The following is an 18,178-nucleotide window of genomic DNA, read 5'->3' as shown; positions in this document are numbered from 1 at the left end:
AAACAAGTTCATGTTCCCAGGCACCAGGGGTTAGGACTTCAACATACCTTCCTGGGGGACACAATTCAATCTATAACATATACCCAGTTGTACTTTTCCGAAGACAGAGTCTAAAGCTTTCATTAGATTCTCAGAGAGATCTGTGACCTCTGAAAGGTTAAGAATGACTAGGCACCTGCATGTCTAGAAACAATTGGAGTAAAACATTTGTCACAGGCATATATGTCAAAAATAATAAGATGCACTCAATTTATCTCATTTAATCCTTCCAGCAACCTAATGCAATAGTTCTTGGTATAGCAATGATAATGATGATAATAATAATTATAAGCACTCAGCTGGTAACCAAAAGATCGGTGGTTTTAACCCACGAGCAGTTCCATGGGAGAAAAGACCCAGTAATCTGCTTCAGTAAAGATCTACAGCCTTGGAAACCCTATGGGGGCATTTCTACTCTATTCTATAGGGTCACTATGAGTTGGAATCGACTCAATGGCACACAGCAACAACATATTTATTGTGTGCTTTCTATGTGCCAGGCACTGTTGTAAGCACTTATATATATGAACTCATTTAATATTACCCTATCAGACACGTAATATTTATGATTGTCTCCATTTTACAGATGATGAAACTCAGGCACAGAAAAGTTAAGTAATTTGCCTCAGTTCACTCAATTAATGGCAAGGTTCTATATTCAAACCCAGAGGTTGATTCCAGAGCTTGTTCTCTGAGCCACGCGTCTGTTAGGTCACAGCTGCTGCTTCTTGTTAGTTGCTGTCAGGTCAGCTCTGATTCACGGCAACCTTAGGTATGACAGAACGAAACATTGCCCAGTCCTGCACCATCTTCATGAGCGTTCATATGTTTGAGTCTATTGTTGTGGCTGTCAGTTAATATGGGGTAAAGCTGAGATTCAAACCTGGATAATTTGACTTCTCTGTACTGCTTCTAAAAGGAGCCGTGGTGGTGCAGTGGTTAAGTGCTTGGCTGCTAACCAAAAGGTCAGCAGTTGGAGCCCACCAGCCACTCTGTGAGAGAAATATGTGTCAGACTGCTTCTGTAAAGATCTACAGCCTTAGAAACCCTGTGGGGCAGTTCTACTCTGTCCTATAGGTTCGCTATCTATCAGAATCGACTCAACGGCAACAGGTTAGGTTTTTTGGTTTGGTACTGCCTCCCAGTTGATGTCAAGCACTTCAGTAACTCACCAATGTTATAATACTGATATAAGCCAAATTCGAGCCTATGTACGTCTGATTCCAAAGCCCCTTTCCCTTTGTCTTTGTCTCACTGGGCTCAGTCCTCTGAGGAGCTTACAGAGAAAGAAGAGACACTGTCTGCTGTAGTGGAGTCGTAGACTACTTGGGAAGAGGCAAAGCCATTCATCACCAAACCTTAAACTCCATGAAGGCAGGATCTGGGCTTTCCTGTTACTTGCTTTGTCTGCAGTGCGCATATCAGGCACTCACTCAGTAAATATTTGTTGAGTTGAGTGATCAGTGCATCTACAAAAACACAGATGGGCTCTAGGGCAGTCACTCAGCAGGGAACACTGGCAGGTGTGTGGGCAGAGATGGCCAGTGCAGATGCCCAGGTTGGTGTCCTAACCACTGGGTTACAAAAGAAAACAGTGGGGCTGTGGGGAACTTCACTGTGTACCAGGTGATGTTCAAAAGCACTTTTAGCTGTTTTCACTCATTTAATCCTCACATCGACCCTATTTAAAATGAAAACAATAAACAAACACCAGTTGCCATTGAGTTGATTCCAACTCATGGTGACCCCATGTGTGTGAGAGTAGAACTAACCTCCATAGGGTTTTCAATGGCTGATTTTTTGGAAGTAGATCACCAGGCCTTTCTTCCAAGGTACCTCTGGGTGGACTCGAACCACCACCCTTTCAGCTAGCATCCAAGCTCTTAACCATTTGCACCACCCAGGGACTCTTCCACCTATTAGATAGCTATTATTGTGCTCCCCCTTTTTCAGTTTGGGAGTGGGAGCGAAAGTGCAGAGAAGCCACACAGGTAATAAATAGAAGAGTTGGGATTTAAATCGAGGGAGTGTGGCTTCAGGATGACCACTACTCCACCCTGCCTATGGACTATACAGAGGTAAGTCTGGAGGTAAAGATCGTGGTGGAATGGAGTTCTTCCGTGAGAAGAAAAATCTGATAGTGCATTGTCAACAATTAGGAATCTGATAGAAAATTCCTGGAAGTCACTGTGGCCCGTGAAAGACCGAACCTACCAGATATACATATACACGGTCTGCCAGAGGGCTGTGTGATGGTCTCATCGTTCTTTGCTTTTTATCTTGAAGCGCTCCGTAAGTTATCTCTGAGCAGTGGTCCTCTGCATGAGAAGAGGACACCTTCAACCCACCACCAGGCACTTCTTTAAGTCACTTTTCCAGTAGTGGTCAGTGATTTGCTCTAATCCTCTGGGCTCTCTTACCAGGCTTTTCTCACCATCAGTGGCACACATTTATTGATAGCTTTGATCATAACTCCTCTAATTCCAGCACATAAAGGAATCATGCTGAGGAACCAGGAAGCCAGGGGGTCATGAACTAGTTGCTAATTTTATAATGGTAGTCATCAAAGGGAAATTTTCTGAGTCAAATAGAATTAGAGCAGAGTTTCTCAACCTTGACCCTACGGACATAATACTTCGCTGTGGGGGGCTGTGCTGTGCATTATAAGGTGTATAGGCATATCCCTGGTTCCTACACCTAGATACCAGTAGCGCTCCACCCCACTTGTGACAATCAAGAATGTCTTCCTTCAGACACTGCCGTATGTTCTCTGAGAGCAAAATCACCCCTGCGTAAGAACCACTCGATTAGAGATTCAAAAATATACAAATTCACGTGCATACGTGCACACACACACACACACACACAGACACCAAGAATAGAGTCACCTCAGCATAGGGATATTTTTTTTTTATTCTTTCATTGTTTTCTCTCTGTTATTGTCAGCTTTTTTTCTTCCTTTCCTTGTTTCATTTTTGTTTGTTTGTTTGTAACCGAAAGAGGAATCTTTGTTTCAAGCTTGCCTTCTGTTTTCCATGTCTGTCCATTTCACAAAAACTTTGTGAAGAATTGATTGTGGTAATAACTACTAACGCTATTGAGCGAGACCGTGTGCTTGGCACTGTGCCAAGCATTTTACATGCGTATTTTTTACTTAATCATCAAATAAGAGAATGGTCCTGTTATTCCCATTTTACAGATGAGGAAACTCAAGCACAAAGGGGTTAAGTCACTGGACCTAGGTTTCACTGTTTGTGAGTACGAGAGTTTGGATTCGGACCCAGGCTGCCTGATGCCCTAGTTTGCCTTCTTGTCCATGATGCTATATGGTCTTCCTTCTTTGGATGAAATTTACAGTATCACTAATGCATGCCCCTTTAATTCCTCATATCAGAAGTTTAACAAATGTCATGAAATTGGGTCTATGAGTCACGATCACGCTCATATGCAGTTACATTTTGCATGGTCTACAGTTTGTCAAACCATTGGTTTAATCACCAGGCATAAGATGTGAGCTGACACTCACTTTCTTTGTCACCACCAGAGTGTCTCTATATGTTCCCCTGCCATTGGAACTACCGTCCTGATCACTGCATGTACGGAAGCAACTGCAAAGAGGCCGAACGTGAAGGTGTGTCTGTTCTGCATGGGAACCGAGGTGTCTACCATAATGATAAGCAGCCAACTTTCAAAGCCCTCTATGAAGCAATACGGGATGTAAGTGTCCTCCTGCCACTGTTAGGCAGCCGTGCGCTTCTCAGCATGAAGCAGATGGGGGCTTGGTCATCAGTCCCCTTGAAGGCCAAATGGTTCTCCAGAAGCTTTGAGTGACACTGATTTACCCCAATTCCAGTCACTCTATTTTCACTATATCCACATGCCACCTAATATTCTACTTTATCCACTCTTTATTTACTGTCTCCAAATAAGTCACTCATTTTTTTTTTAACTTAAGCAAATTTACTTAGGGAGGAAATTTTATATCAGGATGGGAAATTCGGGGCCATTTGCCATAAGAGAGGGTATTAGGTAAGGGTAAAGATAATACTCACCACCTGTCTGTCAGTTTGTCATACTGTGGTGCTGAGATGCTAGAAGCGATGTCACTGGTATTTCAAAGACCAGCAGGGTTACCCGTGGTGGACAGGTTTTATTGGCGCTTCCAGACTAAGACAGACTAGGAAGAAATGCCTGGCAATCTACTTCAGAAAATCAGCCAGTGGAAACCCTCTGGATCATGACAGAATATTGTCCGATATAGTGCTGGAAGCTGAGCTCACCAAATGTACCAGCAATCATGAAGATGGAGCAGAACCAGGCAGTGTTTCATTCTGTTATACGTAAGGTCGCCATGAGTCAGAGCCAACTCGACAGCAGTTAACAACAGCAAAGATAATACAATAAAAATAAAGCAGCATTACTCAGTTCAAGCTAAATATGTTGCCTGGTTGCTAGCTCCAACCTGTCAAGCAATCAGATGTCAAGGTGGTCAATTAGGACAGAGAGCTAAACGGACAGTAACAATTAAGCCTTTATTCGCTTACTGCGACAGGGCAAACAAGAGGCAAAAAGAGCTCCTAGTGCTCCGTTTCCCCATAGAACAGCACTGGCAAGGAGGAGGTGGGTCCAGCACAGACAGAGGGATCATCCTACTACTGAGGAGCACCAGACAAAAGACTCCGCTGCCTCTTACTGACCCGTGGGTCAGGTGAGGGGGAAGGAGAAGGGAAAAGACCGGGACTGGAGAGGTACTGAGTCAAAATGGAAAAAAATGCTTTAGGCAAGATCTTTAATAAGGAGGCCATAAACGGAGGTGCCATGAGCATATGAGCATGGCTGACAGGGGAAGCCTGAGGCCTTGACTACAGCTCCCTCGAGAAAACTGCAGTGCACTGACTGAGCACCAGGTCTGGCGTGGGAGGGCAGCTTCCCCTGTGAGGCCTGCCAGGCAAGACCTTGTAATTGCCTGTGGTTGGGCCTGAACTGTCACCCACAGGGTTTTTGCCTGGAGCCAGGCTCCTCACAACCTGAAGCCCACTGTTACTTGAAGAGATTGATTAGCAAGTGTTAAAACCAAAAACCAAACCCATTGCCTTTGAGTGGGTGGATTCCGAACCATAGCGATGCTATAGGGACAGAGTAGAACTGCCCCATAGGGTTTCCAAGGAGCGCCTGGTGGATTTGAACTGCTGACCTTTTGGTTAGCAGCCAAAATCTTAACCACTTATACCACCAGGGTTTCCTAGCAAGTGTTAGGAAGGCATTAAAGACACATTAGAACTACAGGTAGTCCCCAACCTAGGATGTATTTCAGTTACAACCACGTGCACTTAACACCATCTTTTTTTGTCTTCGTACATTGTATCGTTAGTTATATGTACTACATACAGTGTTGCAGAGCGTCATTTGCTGATGCTGTAGTGCTCAGATATTCACTCGAAGATGTTCAGTGTTATGATTTACTGTTCAAACCACTGCCACATAGCAGGCTAGGAAAACTGAAAAAAAAAAAGACGTATTCAGCTTACATCAGAACTGACTTAGGAGGAAGTTGTCGGAACGGAACCCCATCATAAATTGGGGACTACCTGTATCTTCTTGCAATAAATGGAAGGTTGAAAGAACCTTATTTTGTGGTTCACCACCTAAAACCACGTCGAGTACTACCTGCTAGCACCTTGCATCCCACACTTTGGGAAATGCTTTATTCCACATCATCTTTTACCTTGAGATTGCCAGTTGAAAACCAGAAAAAGTTTCTTTCCGGGATTACTCTTTTGAAACGGTAATTCCAAGACATAGAGCAGGGGTCGGCAAACTTGGGCAAATCTAGCCTGCTGCCTATTTTTATACAACATGTGGTCTAAGAATGGTTTTTACATTTTTTAATACATAAAAGAAGAATATTTTAAGACATGAGACAATTATATGAAATTCAGACTGCAGTCTCCATAAATAAAGTCTTCCTGTGACACAGCCATGCCCACTGGTTTTCAAATTGTCTCTGACTACTCACCCGACACGGGCAGAGTTGAGTAATTTCGACAAAGACAGTATGGCCTGCAAAGCCTAAAATAGTTACTATTTAACCCTTTACAGAAAAAGTTTGCCAACCACTGACATAGAGTATGTAGACTTTATCAGAGGTTTTTTTCTTAAAGGTCTGGGATCCTTGGGGTTTCATGTGTTTTGGCGGGAGTGAAGTAGGGGGATGTATCTCGCAACATGGTAATGCATTTTTTGTGGATGAAAATGTGCTTTTGCTAGGGAGAGTCCCAGATCATTGTAAGTCTGGAATTCTCAGAATTGTTTTCTGTGCAGGGAAAGAGTTTATTATGTGTACAATCTAACACCTCAGTCTTCTTTCCTATATTTCCTGCTGTTTGGTTTCTAAAGGCCAGGTAATTTAATTACATAGACAATTCGTTCTGTACCTACTGATACCATCAGGTTTTCATATTCAAACACTGACTCCAGGGGCAAACCCATTCAGGAGTACAAGTGGAAGTTAAAGAAGGATGCAGCAGATATGGGTGCATCATAGCCACTCTTAGATTTCTTTTATAATATATCAGCCCTGGTTTGGAATTGAGCAGTTGTGGTTCTTGAGTTACAACTTATCTTGTTTGTTTTATGGGGAACCAGAAAGAGAGCCAACTAACTTTGTTTCATGAACGATCCTGCCTGAAACACTCAATGATGTTCCTCAGTTGGACCTAAAAGACCATTTTCATTCAGGCATTTCAGTCAGGAATATCACTAGTTCACCCCCTACGCGTGAGTAAATATAAACCAACCCCATCATAAAGGATATATTTCCCCATCCTCCACAAAGCTATGCACCATAGAATAGTGGGTCGGACCTTGGCTTTGGGGATGAACAGACCTGGGTTCAAATCCCAGTTTTGTCATTTTCTGGTTATCGGTCATTAATTCTGTGTCCTTACCTTGCTGGACCTCAGTTTTCATCACCTGTGAAATGAATTTTTTTTTTAAATGTCTGTTTATAAATATTTTTTCTCTCTCACTGTCTTTCTCTTTTTCTCTGCATCTCTGTCTGAAAACATGCTCTCGCTCTCCTGTCTCTTCTCCCCCCATCTGGCTCCCTCACCCTCCCATACTCTAAGCCTAGCCCTAACCCTGTATGTATGTTTGTGTGCCTTCCTGCCTCCTGGAGGAGACAACCCAATCTCCTCCCATCATGTCCTCAGGGAATTCATCTGTTAGATAGGCATTCGTTCAGCACTCATGTATGAAGCATCTATTTTATGCTAGGACCAATTCCAGGTTCTCAGAATTCATAAGTTAATAGGGCTGACAAAGTCCTGGTCCTCAGGAAGCATATATTCTGGTGGGATAAGCCAGACAATACTCATGTACACAAATAAGTAAAGATCGTGTCAGATCATGAAAGGTGTTAGAAAGGAACCAGAGCAGGGTTAGAAGAGTGTTGCGTTGGCCAGGGTCATCAGGGAAGGTGCCTGCCAGCCTGAGGCTTGGTCAGATGCAGGCAGCTATAGGGACATCTGGGGGAAGATCCTGCTAAGCAGAAGGAATTGTTTGTGTCTTCGAGTTGATTCCAACTCACAGCGATTGGGAGTAGATCACCAGGCCTCCCCCAAGTGGCTGCTGGGTTCAAACCACCAACTTTTTGTTTAGTAGCCAATTGCTTAACCATTACATCCCCAGCGATCCTTAGTGAAGGAATAGCCAGGGGTAAATCCCAGAAGCAGGAAAGAGTTTGGCGTGCCAGAGACAGGGAGGAGGCCATGGTGACCTTAGTGGTGAGAAAGGAGGAAGAGGAGGAGATGAGAGTGGAGGAGTCCAGGTCACATGCAGCCTTTAGGACAAAGAGGGTGTGTGAATGGTATTCTAATTGCAGTGGGAAGCCTCTACAGGAGAGTAATATGCTCTACTTATACTTTAAAAATATCAGCCTGACATCTTGGTGGAAGGGGACAAGAGTGAAAACACAGAAGTTATTTATGAGATTTATCAGAGCCGTCCAGGTGAGAAGCGTCTGGCATGGACTTGTGTGGTAGCAGAAAGATGGGGAGGAGCGGCCACGTTCAGGATATGTTGTAGAAACAGAGTCACAGGACTTGCTGGTGGGCTGGATGAGGGATGTGAGGGGAAGAGAGGAATCAAGGATGACGCCAAGTTTTTAACCTATTCTCTTCCCGTCGCTGGGGATGTTGTTAGTTGCTGTTGAGTTGATTCTGCTTCGTGGTGACCCCATCTGCGCAGAGTAGAACTGCTCCATAGGTTTTTATGGCTGTGTCCTTTTGGAAGCAGATCGCCAGGCCTGTCTCCCGAGGCACCTCTGGGTGGGTTTGAACCACCAACCTTTCGACTAGTGATCCGGCGCTTAACCATTTGCATCAACCAAGGACTCCATCACTGAGGATACAGTGGTGAAAAAGACAGATTCAGGACTGACCTCAAGGGGTCTATCAATTGTCTAAATTCTTCTATAAAAGAAAAAGTGTTCCAAACCTGGTCTGGGATAGAACTTTCTTGTATTGCTGTTAGCTGCCATCAAATCGGCCTCCAACTCATGGCAACCCCACGCACAACAGAAATGCCGCCCAATCCTGCACCGTCCCATAATCAGTTGCGAATCGTACGATTGTGATCCAAGAGTTTTTATTGGCTGATTTTTTGGGGAGTAAATCGCCAGGCCTTTCCTCCTAGTCTGTCTCAGTCTGGAAGCTCCACTGAAACCTGTTCAGCATCATACCAACTGCAAGCTTCCATTGACAGGGGTGGTGGCTGTGCATGAGGTGCATTGGCCAGGAATCAAACCCGGGTCTCCCACATGGGAGGCAAGAATTCTACCACTGAACCACATTTTTGTATTACATAATGCATAATCTCCTTCTGGGAAGAAACTGACATTTCTGATGAACATGTTAGACAGTATTTCTGATGAATTTAAAAGGGATTAAGATTTGTTCTAGGAAACCAGACACCCATCCACTTTGCTGACTGTCAGGCAAGAGTCTACTAACCTTTAACCATTCTTTCCCTCAGTCTTTTCATATAAAATATCCTTGCCAAGAAGAAACACCTAACCAACTACAGACTTTTTCCCTTGCAACAAGATTATAATAAAACTTTGACACATGATCATAACTAGATGGTCTGAAAGGTTTATTTTGGAAAATACAGCTCATAGACACATTCCATGGGAAAACAGGAGAATTAAAAGAAAAAAAACCACAAAAACTAAAAACCTCGGAAGCTCAGTATTAAGTGGAAAAAACAACAGCCAGTATCTGGTACCTGAATTATTAAAATAAAGTTCATCGCTAATAAATTTCACTAGTACATAATTGCTAAACTGTGGATTTCATGAGATTGCCATAGACATGCCCTGAAGAGTCTTCATTAAGATTGCTACAAAGGCAAAAAATACGAAGAATTCAGTGTCTTGATGCAGTAGATTTCAAGTATTTACTTCAGTCTTTCTCGTACTCAAGAAGAAGGAGCTCTATAGAGAATATCCTGTCCTTAGAGATATGATTTTCTTTAGAGTTTAAGAGCTTTAAGGACCCAAATAAATCATTTTTTTTCTAGAGGTAAAGAAACTGAGGTCCAGAGGAGTTAAATGATTGCCTGGGGCTGTACAGCCAAGTCAGGATTTCAACCTAGGGTCCTCCAAGGTCCTTCTCACTATGCTTCTTATTGTTGTTACTCTTGAGTCAGCTCCAAATCATGGTGACCTCACGTATAACAGAAACAACGGTTGCCCTGTCCTGCACCATCTGTCTTCACAATGGTTGATATGCTCAAGTCCACTGTTGCAGCCACTGTGTGTTTTGAGTGCCTTCTTGCAGCACTTTCTCAGACAATATTCTCTTGTGATCCATAGTGTTCTCATTGGCTAATCTTCAGAAGTAGATTGCCAGGCCTTTCTTCCTAATCTCTGTGTGTAAGAACATACAAAACTGTGACTGCATCCTTGCAGTAATTGCCCTTTCATTTCTCTAGTAAAAGTTATTTGCATTTTAAGTGGCATTTCAGCAACCAGCATAAACTTTTTCTTTCTGTTTCTTTCAGTTTCCCTTTCAAGACAATCTCTTTCAATCCATGTATTACCCTCTTCAGCTGAAGTTTTTGGAGACTGTACACACTTTATGTGGACGAATCCCACAAGTTTTTCTGAAGCAAATTGAGAAAACAATGAAAAGAGTTTATGAGAAACACATCATCTTCCATGTCGGCCCCAACAGGATGCACTGAATATTTCATACTGTCTTCCTTTTTATTTTCGAATTGTAAGCAAATCATTCGGGCATCTCATGATCAAGGAACTCTTACTCTTTAAGCTGCCTGGATCTTTTTTGTATGGCTATTGAATGGTACTCAATGACTGTTGATTTTAAAAGGCTTTGTTAAATTTTGCTGAATTAGTTGCCCCTAAATGGGAATATGCTTTTCTTTATTTTTTTCTAGAATGCTATTTTATCTCTCTTTATTTTAAAGAAAAAAAAAATATTACTCATATAAAATTGTTCGAGCAGGGTGAGCAGTCTGTGAAAATGAGCATTTGTGAGCCAATTCTTAGTGTCTTAAACCATTTCAATGTCATCTGATAGGTAGAATTCCTGAGATGCTTTCTATGCAATCCCTCCCTACCATCATAAAAGTAATACATACTTGTTGCTTTAAAAAAAAAAAAAAAAAAGCTTTTAGAAAATATAGGTCAATGGAGCAAAATCAAGATTAGCCATACTCCTATCAACCAATGGAAAAGATTGTTATCATTTTAATATAGATCCTCCCATCTTTTTTTTTTTTTTTCCTATTCGTATAGGATCATCTTTTCCATTATAGTACATATCTAAAACAGATAATCTGAGTAAAAGCTGGCCCTATGCTGAGATTTTTATGTAGGAGATAAAAAGATAAGATGAAGGTCATGTTTACAGTACTTTATTTAAAATACATCTGGGGAGGCGCTCAGATTTCAGTTAATTGGGCAGTGTTAAACGGATGAAGCGTATCTGGGGGTGATTCTCAAGAAAAATTGTTTAGTTTTGTTGAAGACTAAACCATAAGAAATCTCTATGCAACAATAGCTTCTGAAAGGAAGTTCAATGACTGTGTTAAACCCAAGGGGTTTGTTAGGCCAAGAGATGTGATTTTGTGTTTACCCACAGACAAAAACATTTTCTCTCAAGTCATGAGTAATTGTGGTCATCTCTCTTCTTTAAACTCTTGGGCGTTAGGTGGAAATCAAAGGCCAACTTCAAATGTAATGTGTACCAAATAAATAGTTCAGCTGATTCCATTGGCAAGAAAATTCTACTTTTTATGAGCCTTAGAAAGGTCTCTTTAAAAAAAAAATTTTTTTTTCCTGTAGGGTTACCCAGCTGTAAGCCACGGATCTGGGCAGGTCTTATCTCCTAGCTGGAGTAGAGGAAGTTTGATATTCTGTTCCCCAAAGGTATCTAATTGAACCCCTAGCTACTCATGTCGTTGGTATCAGCATAAGGGCATTTTTCATAAAATGCTTCTTTCATCTCAAATGGCTTACGCATAAATGATCTCCTTGATTTGCTACAGCCTAGTGAATTTAGTAGGACATATATCATCCCTATTGGGTAAATAAGGAACTGATTACAGGAAGAAATGAACATATCCAATATAATTGCTGTTCTATAAGACACACAGTTATGAGTAAGATGCATCCCATTGTACAGATAAATTTTTGGAAATAAAAATATTAAGTATCTCCATCATATGTTGAAAGTGATCTTAAAGTGTAAAATAAATATCCTTTTGTCAGTATAAATATGTTGTTGTTAGGTGCGATCGAGTTGGTTCCAATGCATAGCGACGCTATAAATACGGTATCCTATATATTGGAATCCAGTAGTATATCATAGGTTTTATATCAGCAGAAGTCTTAACCTGAAAAGATACACGAAATATATGAAAATCTAAGCACTACAGAGAAATATATAGAGATCAATCAATATTTATATGCAATACCATTATGGCAGTAACAAAGTTAAATCTAAAATGTTAGGGTAATAATTTATACTTTTTTTTTGATCAGCTGAGTTACCTGTGTTTGTTATTTTTTGTTAAGAAACTACTATTATGATGCGAAACACTTATCTTTGCTGTTGTACTTTATGATTCCTCATTTTATCATTAGAGCTGACATCATTATTTTATATTTTTGGTTCTAGGTCTTCCATCCTTGGTATGGGCACATAAGATGGGGGAAATGCATACTATATACCCACAAATAGGGTTTTAGTGAAAGAGCCAGCACATGATTCCTTGACTTCCATGCTAGTTTTCTTTCTACTTATTCAGCATGGCCAGTAAACCCCACAGATGTCGCTCAGATTTATCAGTAGCTCACAGGCCTAAAGCAGTTCCTTTCCTTCCTTTGGCTAGTCCTACAAAAAAATCTGCTGTAAAGACTTCGGGCACAGCAGTGCCTTTCCTTTTGTGAGAACCAGGTTTACCCACGATTCTCAGCTATTGGTGCTCGTCTGAATAAGCTGGACAGGATTTCCAGCAGTCACTGATAGAACCCTAGAATATTCTAGAATGATAAATTATGACAATGTGGAACCTTGGAACCTGATGTAATTTTATACCTTGGAACTCCTCTGCAGTATCCTGAAGTTTTAGGTAGATTTGGGAGAGAATTTAGGGACAATTTGTTCTTCTTCCAATCCTCACTGCCTGAGAGTGCTAATTATTTTCTATACCTAGGAAGTTACCATGAGGCAGTATATTTTCTGCCTTTGATAACTGCTTCTTTAGCACCTTTAAAATCTGGGAATCACAAATTTAGTGTACTTCTAAAACACGCAGTCTATGGGCTCAAGTTTGCCAAAAGTTGTGTTACCCTGTGCCATATTGAATCCATACATACTGGGAAGAGCATGAGGCTGGTTCTCACCTCTCTTCCTCAAGCCCCCCTCCTTTTCCCTCCCTTCCCCTTGTTTCTTTTTAATTTTTTTTAATGTATGTAGCTGTGGAGTTTCATTGGAGAGTGAAAGGATATTTTGTAATAGCAAAATGTGACAGTATCTTTGTATATGCATTGAGATTGAGGCTTTCTATAGCAGGGTCGTTTGAAATGCTGACAGTATTTTCTTGCTGAATTTTCTCCATTGTAAATCTCAGAAATCATGACTTATGTTGAAAAATCCAATATTTGAAAAATTAACCAGATAGAAAATCAATTTAAGTTTTTCTTTGACTTCCAAAATGAAAACTTAGCATTTTGGGTACAATACCACAAGCTTTACTATTTATTTGAAATACTCTCTATTTCATATTCAGTGCTTCTATTGCAAATTGCTTTGACTTTTGCTGAATTTATCTTGAAAATGGGTATTTATATGGACTCATAGAGGTTTGATAATTATTTTTCTATGGTATTTGTAAGCAAAAAACCCCCCACAAACATACAAAACCTAATCACAGTCACAGAAAAGTGATCCAATAATGAAATTATCATTCTAACTCATCCTGAAAACAGGACAACAATCTTATAAATTTAGATTTATGTGTAAACATTGCCTGGTATTCATACATAAAAGATAAATTGCATGTCTTTGGTAAACCCAAATGAACATAATTTCGTGATTGGATTCACAAATATGTTGAAATTCATAGAAGCACAAATCATTATGTTCTTATTTAGTTAAATGGTGTGCAAGCTTTCTTATGTTCCTCTGTTCCTCTCTTACTTTTTCATTTTTGCCTTTCCCTTTCTATGTATGATGTAAGCTTCTGAGTAGTACCGAAAGGCTACTTTGTTGGCAGAGTGACAGACCTTGGGGAACCCTGTGCAGGCTGAATTAAGTTCTAATTCTTCAATCAAACCTTTATGATACAAGTTTTCCAGAACTTAAAACACACACATGCACACACACAGAGAAACACAAAACAAGCCTCTTAAAGGAGCAGCCAGCATTTGTTTGTACTCTGAATTGAAGAATTACAGATACTGAAACCTTAGGACAAATCATTTCACAATTGCAGCCTTGGTATTTAAAGCTGATGGAACTTCTCTAGCAAAGAGATGGAGAGCTTTGCCCTAGTTTTTGTTCTTTACACATCAAAACTGGAAATATTCTCTTGAGTCTTCAAGATAAAGCACTTGCGTTTATTTCACCGTATGGGTAAACTTGTAAGAATCAGGAGCAGTTTCTCCATCAGTTTTACGTTTCTGTTGTCAATGAAAAAGTGCACCCATTGTCTATAGCTCCCAAGGAGAACTTGAATGCGTTGTTTATGTTGGAAAACTTCTTTTTTTTGGTAATTTTTGTGCGTGTGTGATACGTGTGAACATAAAAAAAGAAGATTCCAAAGAAAAGGAATTATTACGGCAAATTAAAAGAAACGCAGCTACATATTATGATTTAATTACTGTCCGTCTTTTTAAATGCTGCCTCCTGTTTTACCTTATTTTTATTAAAAGCTTTTAAAAACCATGTTTTTTGGTGTTATTTTGGAAGTGTTCTTTTCCTTTCTATTTCAAGTTTAAAAGGCAAGTTTATTGCTTTCTTGTTGAACATAATAGTCCTTCCAACTTCAAAGAAACATTTGGTTCGCAAGTAGATTAGTCTATTTAAAAAAACATTAAAAATTAGATTTATTTATAACAATGCCATACTGTAAATTGTTATTTGGTTTTAATGGTGCTTTGTGTGAGAGCGAGAATGAAGAGAATTTAGAGAATTTGAAAATTAGCTTTCCACTTTGTTTAGCAAAACTGAGTCTGACTTGTTAGTTAGCTAGTACACATGTTAAAAAATAACAGCTGGACCAAGATTTTTTAGTCTACGTAAAGGTTTTTTTTTTCCCTCAGCCCATAGTGCCTTTTTAAAAATTAGCACAGTTTGTCTATTGAGTTTTCCCTCTTATTTTAAAACGGTATTTAAATTGGTGTAGAATTTGGAAATGGTTCTCTGTAACGACTGGGAACCCACATCAAATTATTATGTGAGGTGTAGTGAGAGTTCCAGGACAAGATTTGACAAAACCGAGTTAAAATCTGGGTTCAGCCATTTTCTGGTTGTATGTGACCTAGGACACCTTACTGACCCTCTCTGCTCTTCAGGATCCCCACCTGCTAGGATAGGGCTGGCAATGACCCTGCTCATTCATTGTTGTAAGGATTAAATGGGATAATGTACATAAAGTCTTTGACACATGGTAAATACGAAATACATGTTAGTGATGCTGTGAGCAGTAACCCGTCAACTGTGATAGAAGTTGTGATACGTTAAAATCTGTTGATTTTGACCAATTCTGGGGTCCAAGAATGCTGGTCCTGACTTGGCTGGTAACCACGTCTGTGCCATAGGGCTATCATGTTAACTTGTGCATACCTTACTTTCTTCATCTATTCAAGAGATTTGACTAAATGTCCTCTGTAACTGTTCTCAGTTCTGTCAACACTTTAGTGATACTAAAGTATTTAAGGGAGCCTGGTGGCACAGTGGTTAAGAGCTCGGCTGCTAACCAAAAGGTTGGCAGTTTGAATCCACCAGCCGCTCCTTGGAAACCCTATGGGGCAGTTCTACTCTGTCCTATAGGGTCGCTATGAGTCAGAATTGACTCAACGGCAACAGGTATAAAGTGTTTAAGAGATTAAAACTGAAATGAAACTCCAGAAGATAAGCTAGATAACCAGGATCTCCTAAAAATTAAACACTTATGCTCATCAAAAGACTTCACCAAAAGAGTAAAAAGAGAACCTATAGACTGGGAAAAAAATTTTGGCCATTACAAATCAGAGAAAGGTCTAATCTCTAAAATCTACAGGAAAAACCAATACCACTACAACAAAAAGACAAATAATCCAGTTAAAAAATGGGCAAAGGAAATGAACAGACACTTCACCAAAGAAGACATTAAAGCAGCTAACAGACACATGAGGAAATGCTTGTGATCACTAGCCATTAGAGAAATGCAAATCAAAACCACAATGAGATACCATCTCACCCCGGCGTTACTAGCATGAATCAAAAAAACAGAAATAACAAATGTTGGGGAGGCTATGGGGAGTTCGGAACTCTTATGCACTGCTGGCGGGAATGGAAAATGATACAGCCATTTTGGAAAAGGATATGGCGCTTCCTTAGAAAACTAGAAATAGAAATACCATATGACCCACTTAAAAGCCTGTGAGCAGCCATCTAAGATACTCCACTGGTCTCACCCCTTGGGAGCAAGGGAGAATAAAGAAAACAAGATACAAGGAAAAGATTAGTCCAAAGGACTAATGGACTACAACTACCACAGCCTCCACCAGACTGAGTCCAGTACAGCTAGATGGTGCCCGGCTACCACCACTGACTGCTCTGACCAGCATCACAACAGAGGGTCCCCGACAAAGCTGGAGAAAAATGTAGAACAAAATTCTAACTCTAACAAAAAAAGACCAGACTTACTGGCCCGACAGAGACTGGAGAAACCCCAAGAGTATGGTCCCCAGACACATTTTTTGCTCAGTAATAAATCACTCCCAAAGTTCACCGTTCAGCTAAAGATTAGACAGCCCCATAAAACAAAAAAGACTAATGGGGCACAACAGTCCAGGGACAGGGACTAGAAGGCAGGAGGGGACAGGCAAGCTGGTAATAGGAAACCCAAGGTTGAGAAAGGACAGTATTGACATGTCGTGGGGTTGTTAACCGATGTCATGAAACAATGTGTGTACTAACAATTTAATGAGAAACTATTCTGTAAACCTTCATCTAAAGTACAATAAAAAAAAAAAAAAAAGAATACCATATGACCCAGCAATCCCACTCCTAGGAATATATCCTAGAGAAATGAGAGTCTTCACATGAGTAGACATACGCACATCCATGTTCATTGGAGCATTGTTCACAACAGCAAAAAGATGGAAACAACCTAAATGTCCATCAACAGATGAGTGGGTAAACTATGGTACATACACACAATGGAGTAGTACACAACGATAAAGAACAATGATGGATCTGTGAAGCATCTTATAACATGAATGAATCTGGAGAGCATTATGCTGAGTGAAAAAAGCCAATCACAAAAGGACAAATATTGTATGAGACCACTATTATAAAAACTCATAAAAAGGTTTACACACAAAAAGAAAGAATCTTTGATGGTTACGAGGGAGGGGAAGGCTGGGGATGGAAAAAATGCTAAATAGACAATAGATAAGTGGTAACTTTGGTGAAGGGTAAGACAGTACACAATACTGGGGAAGCTAGCACAACTTGTACAAGGCAAGGTCATGGAAGCTCCATAGATACATCCAAACTCCCTGAGGGACCAAATTGCTGGGCTGAGGGCTGTGGGGACCATGATCTCAGGGAATATCTAGTTCAATTGACATAGTTTATGAAGAAAATGTTCTACATTATACTTTGGTGAGTAGCGTCTGGGGTCTTAAAAGCTTGTGAGCGGCCATCTAAGATACTCCACTGGTCTCACCCCTTCAGGAGCAAAGGAGAATGAAGAAAACTAAAGATACTAGGGAAAGATTAGTCTAAAGGACTAACGGACCACAACTATCACAGCCTCCACCAGACTGAGTCCAGTAAAACTAGATGGTGCCCAGCTATCACCCCTGACTGTCTTGACAGGGATCATAATAGATGGTCCTGGACAGAGCTGGAGAAAAATGTAGAACAAAATTCTAACTCACAAAAAGAGTCCGAACTTACTGGTCTGACAGAGACTGAAGAAAACCTGAGAGTATGATGGCCCCCAGACACGCTTCTAGCTCCGTAATGAAGTCATTCCTGAGTTTCACCCTTCAGCCAAAGATTAGACAGGCCCACAAAACGAAACAAGACTAAATGGGCACACCAACCCAGAGGCAAGGACTAGGAGGCAGGAGAGGACAGGAAAGCTGGTAATAATGGAACTCAAGGTCGAGAAGCGAGAGTGCTGACATGTCATGGGGTTGTTAACCAATGTCATAAAACAATATGTGTACTAACTGTTTAATGAGAAGTTAGTTTGTTCTGTAAAACTTCATCTAAAGTACAATAAAAATAAAAAAGTAAAATGAGTTGACAACAAACACAGCTCAAACTAGTACAACTCAAAGTACAAAAAAAAAAAAAAAAAAAAGAATGTATTGTTTCTAACTCCTAAATAT

The 18,178-nt window shown here is 40.5% G+C and overlaps 1 protein-coding gene across 1 annotated transcript in view; it reads left to right on the top strand.

The window, feature by feature from the left end:
• The window catches only part of GXYLT2 (glucoside xylosyltransferase 2), a 112,065-nt gene extending 101,360 nt beyond the window's left edge, over positions 1-10,705 (top strand). The window contains exons 6-7 of the mRNA XM_004372702.2: positions 3,584-3,756; positions 10,102-10,705. Coding sequence (XP_004372759.1) covers positions 3,584-3,756; positions 10,102-10,284 — 356 coding nt within the window. The 3' untranslated portion in view covers positions 10,285-10,705. The remainder of the gene's footprint in view (positions 1-3,583; positions 3,757-10,101) is intronic.
• The last annotated feature ends 7,473 nt before the right edge of the window (positions 10,706-18,178 follow it).

The sequence above is a fragment of the Trichechus manatus genome, unplaced genomic scaffold (assembly GCF_000243295.1).
Source record: "Trichechus manatus latirostris isolate Lorelei unplaced genomic scaffold, TriManLat1.0 scaffold00020, whole genome shotgun sequence".
Lineage (NCBI taxonomy): Eukaryota > Metazoa > Chordata > Mammalia > Sirenia > Trichechidae > Trichechus > Trichechus manatus.
The sequence above is the reverse complement of the archived record's forward strand: the minus strand, read 5'-3'. Positions and strand labels throughout refer to the sequence as shown.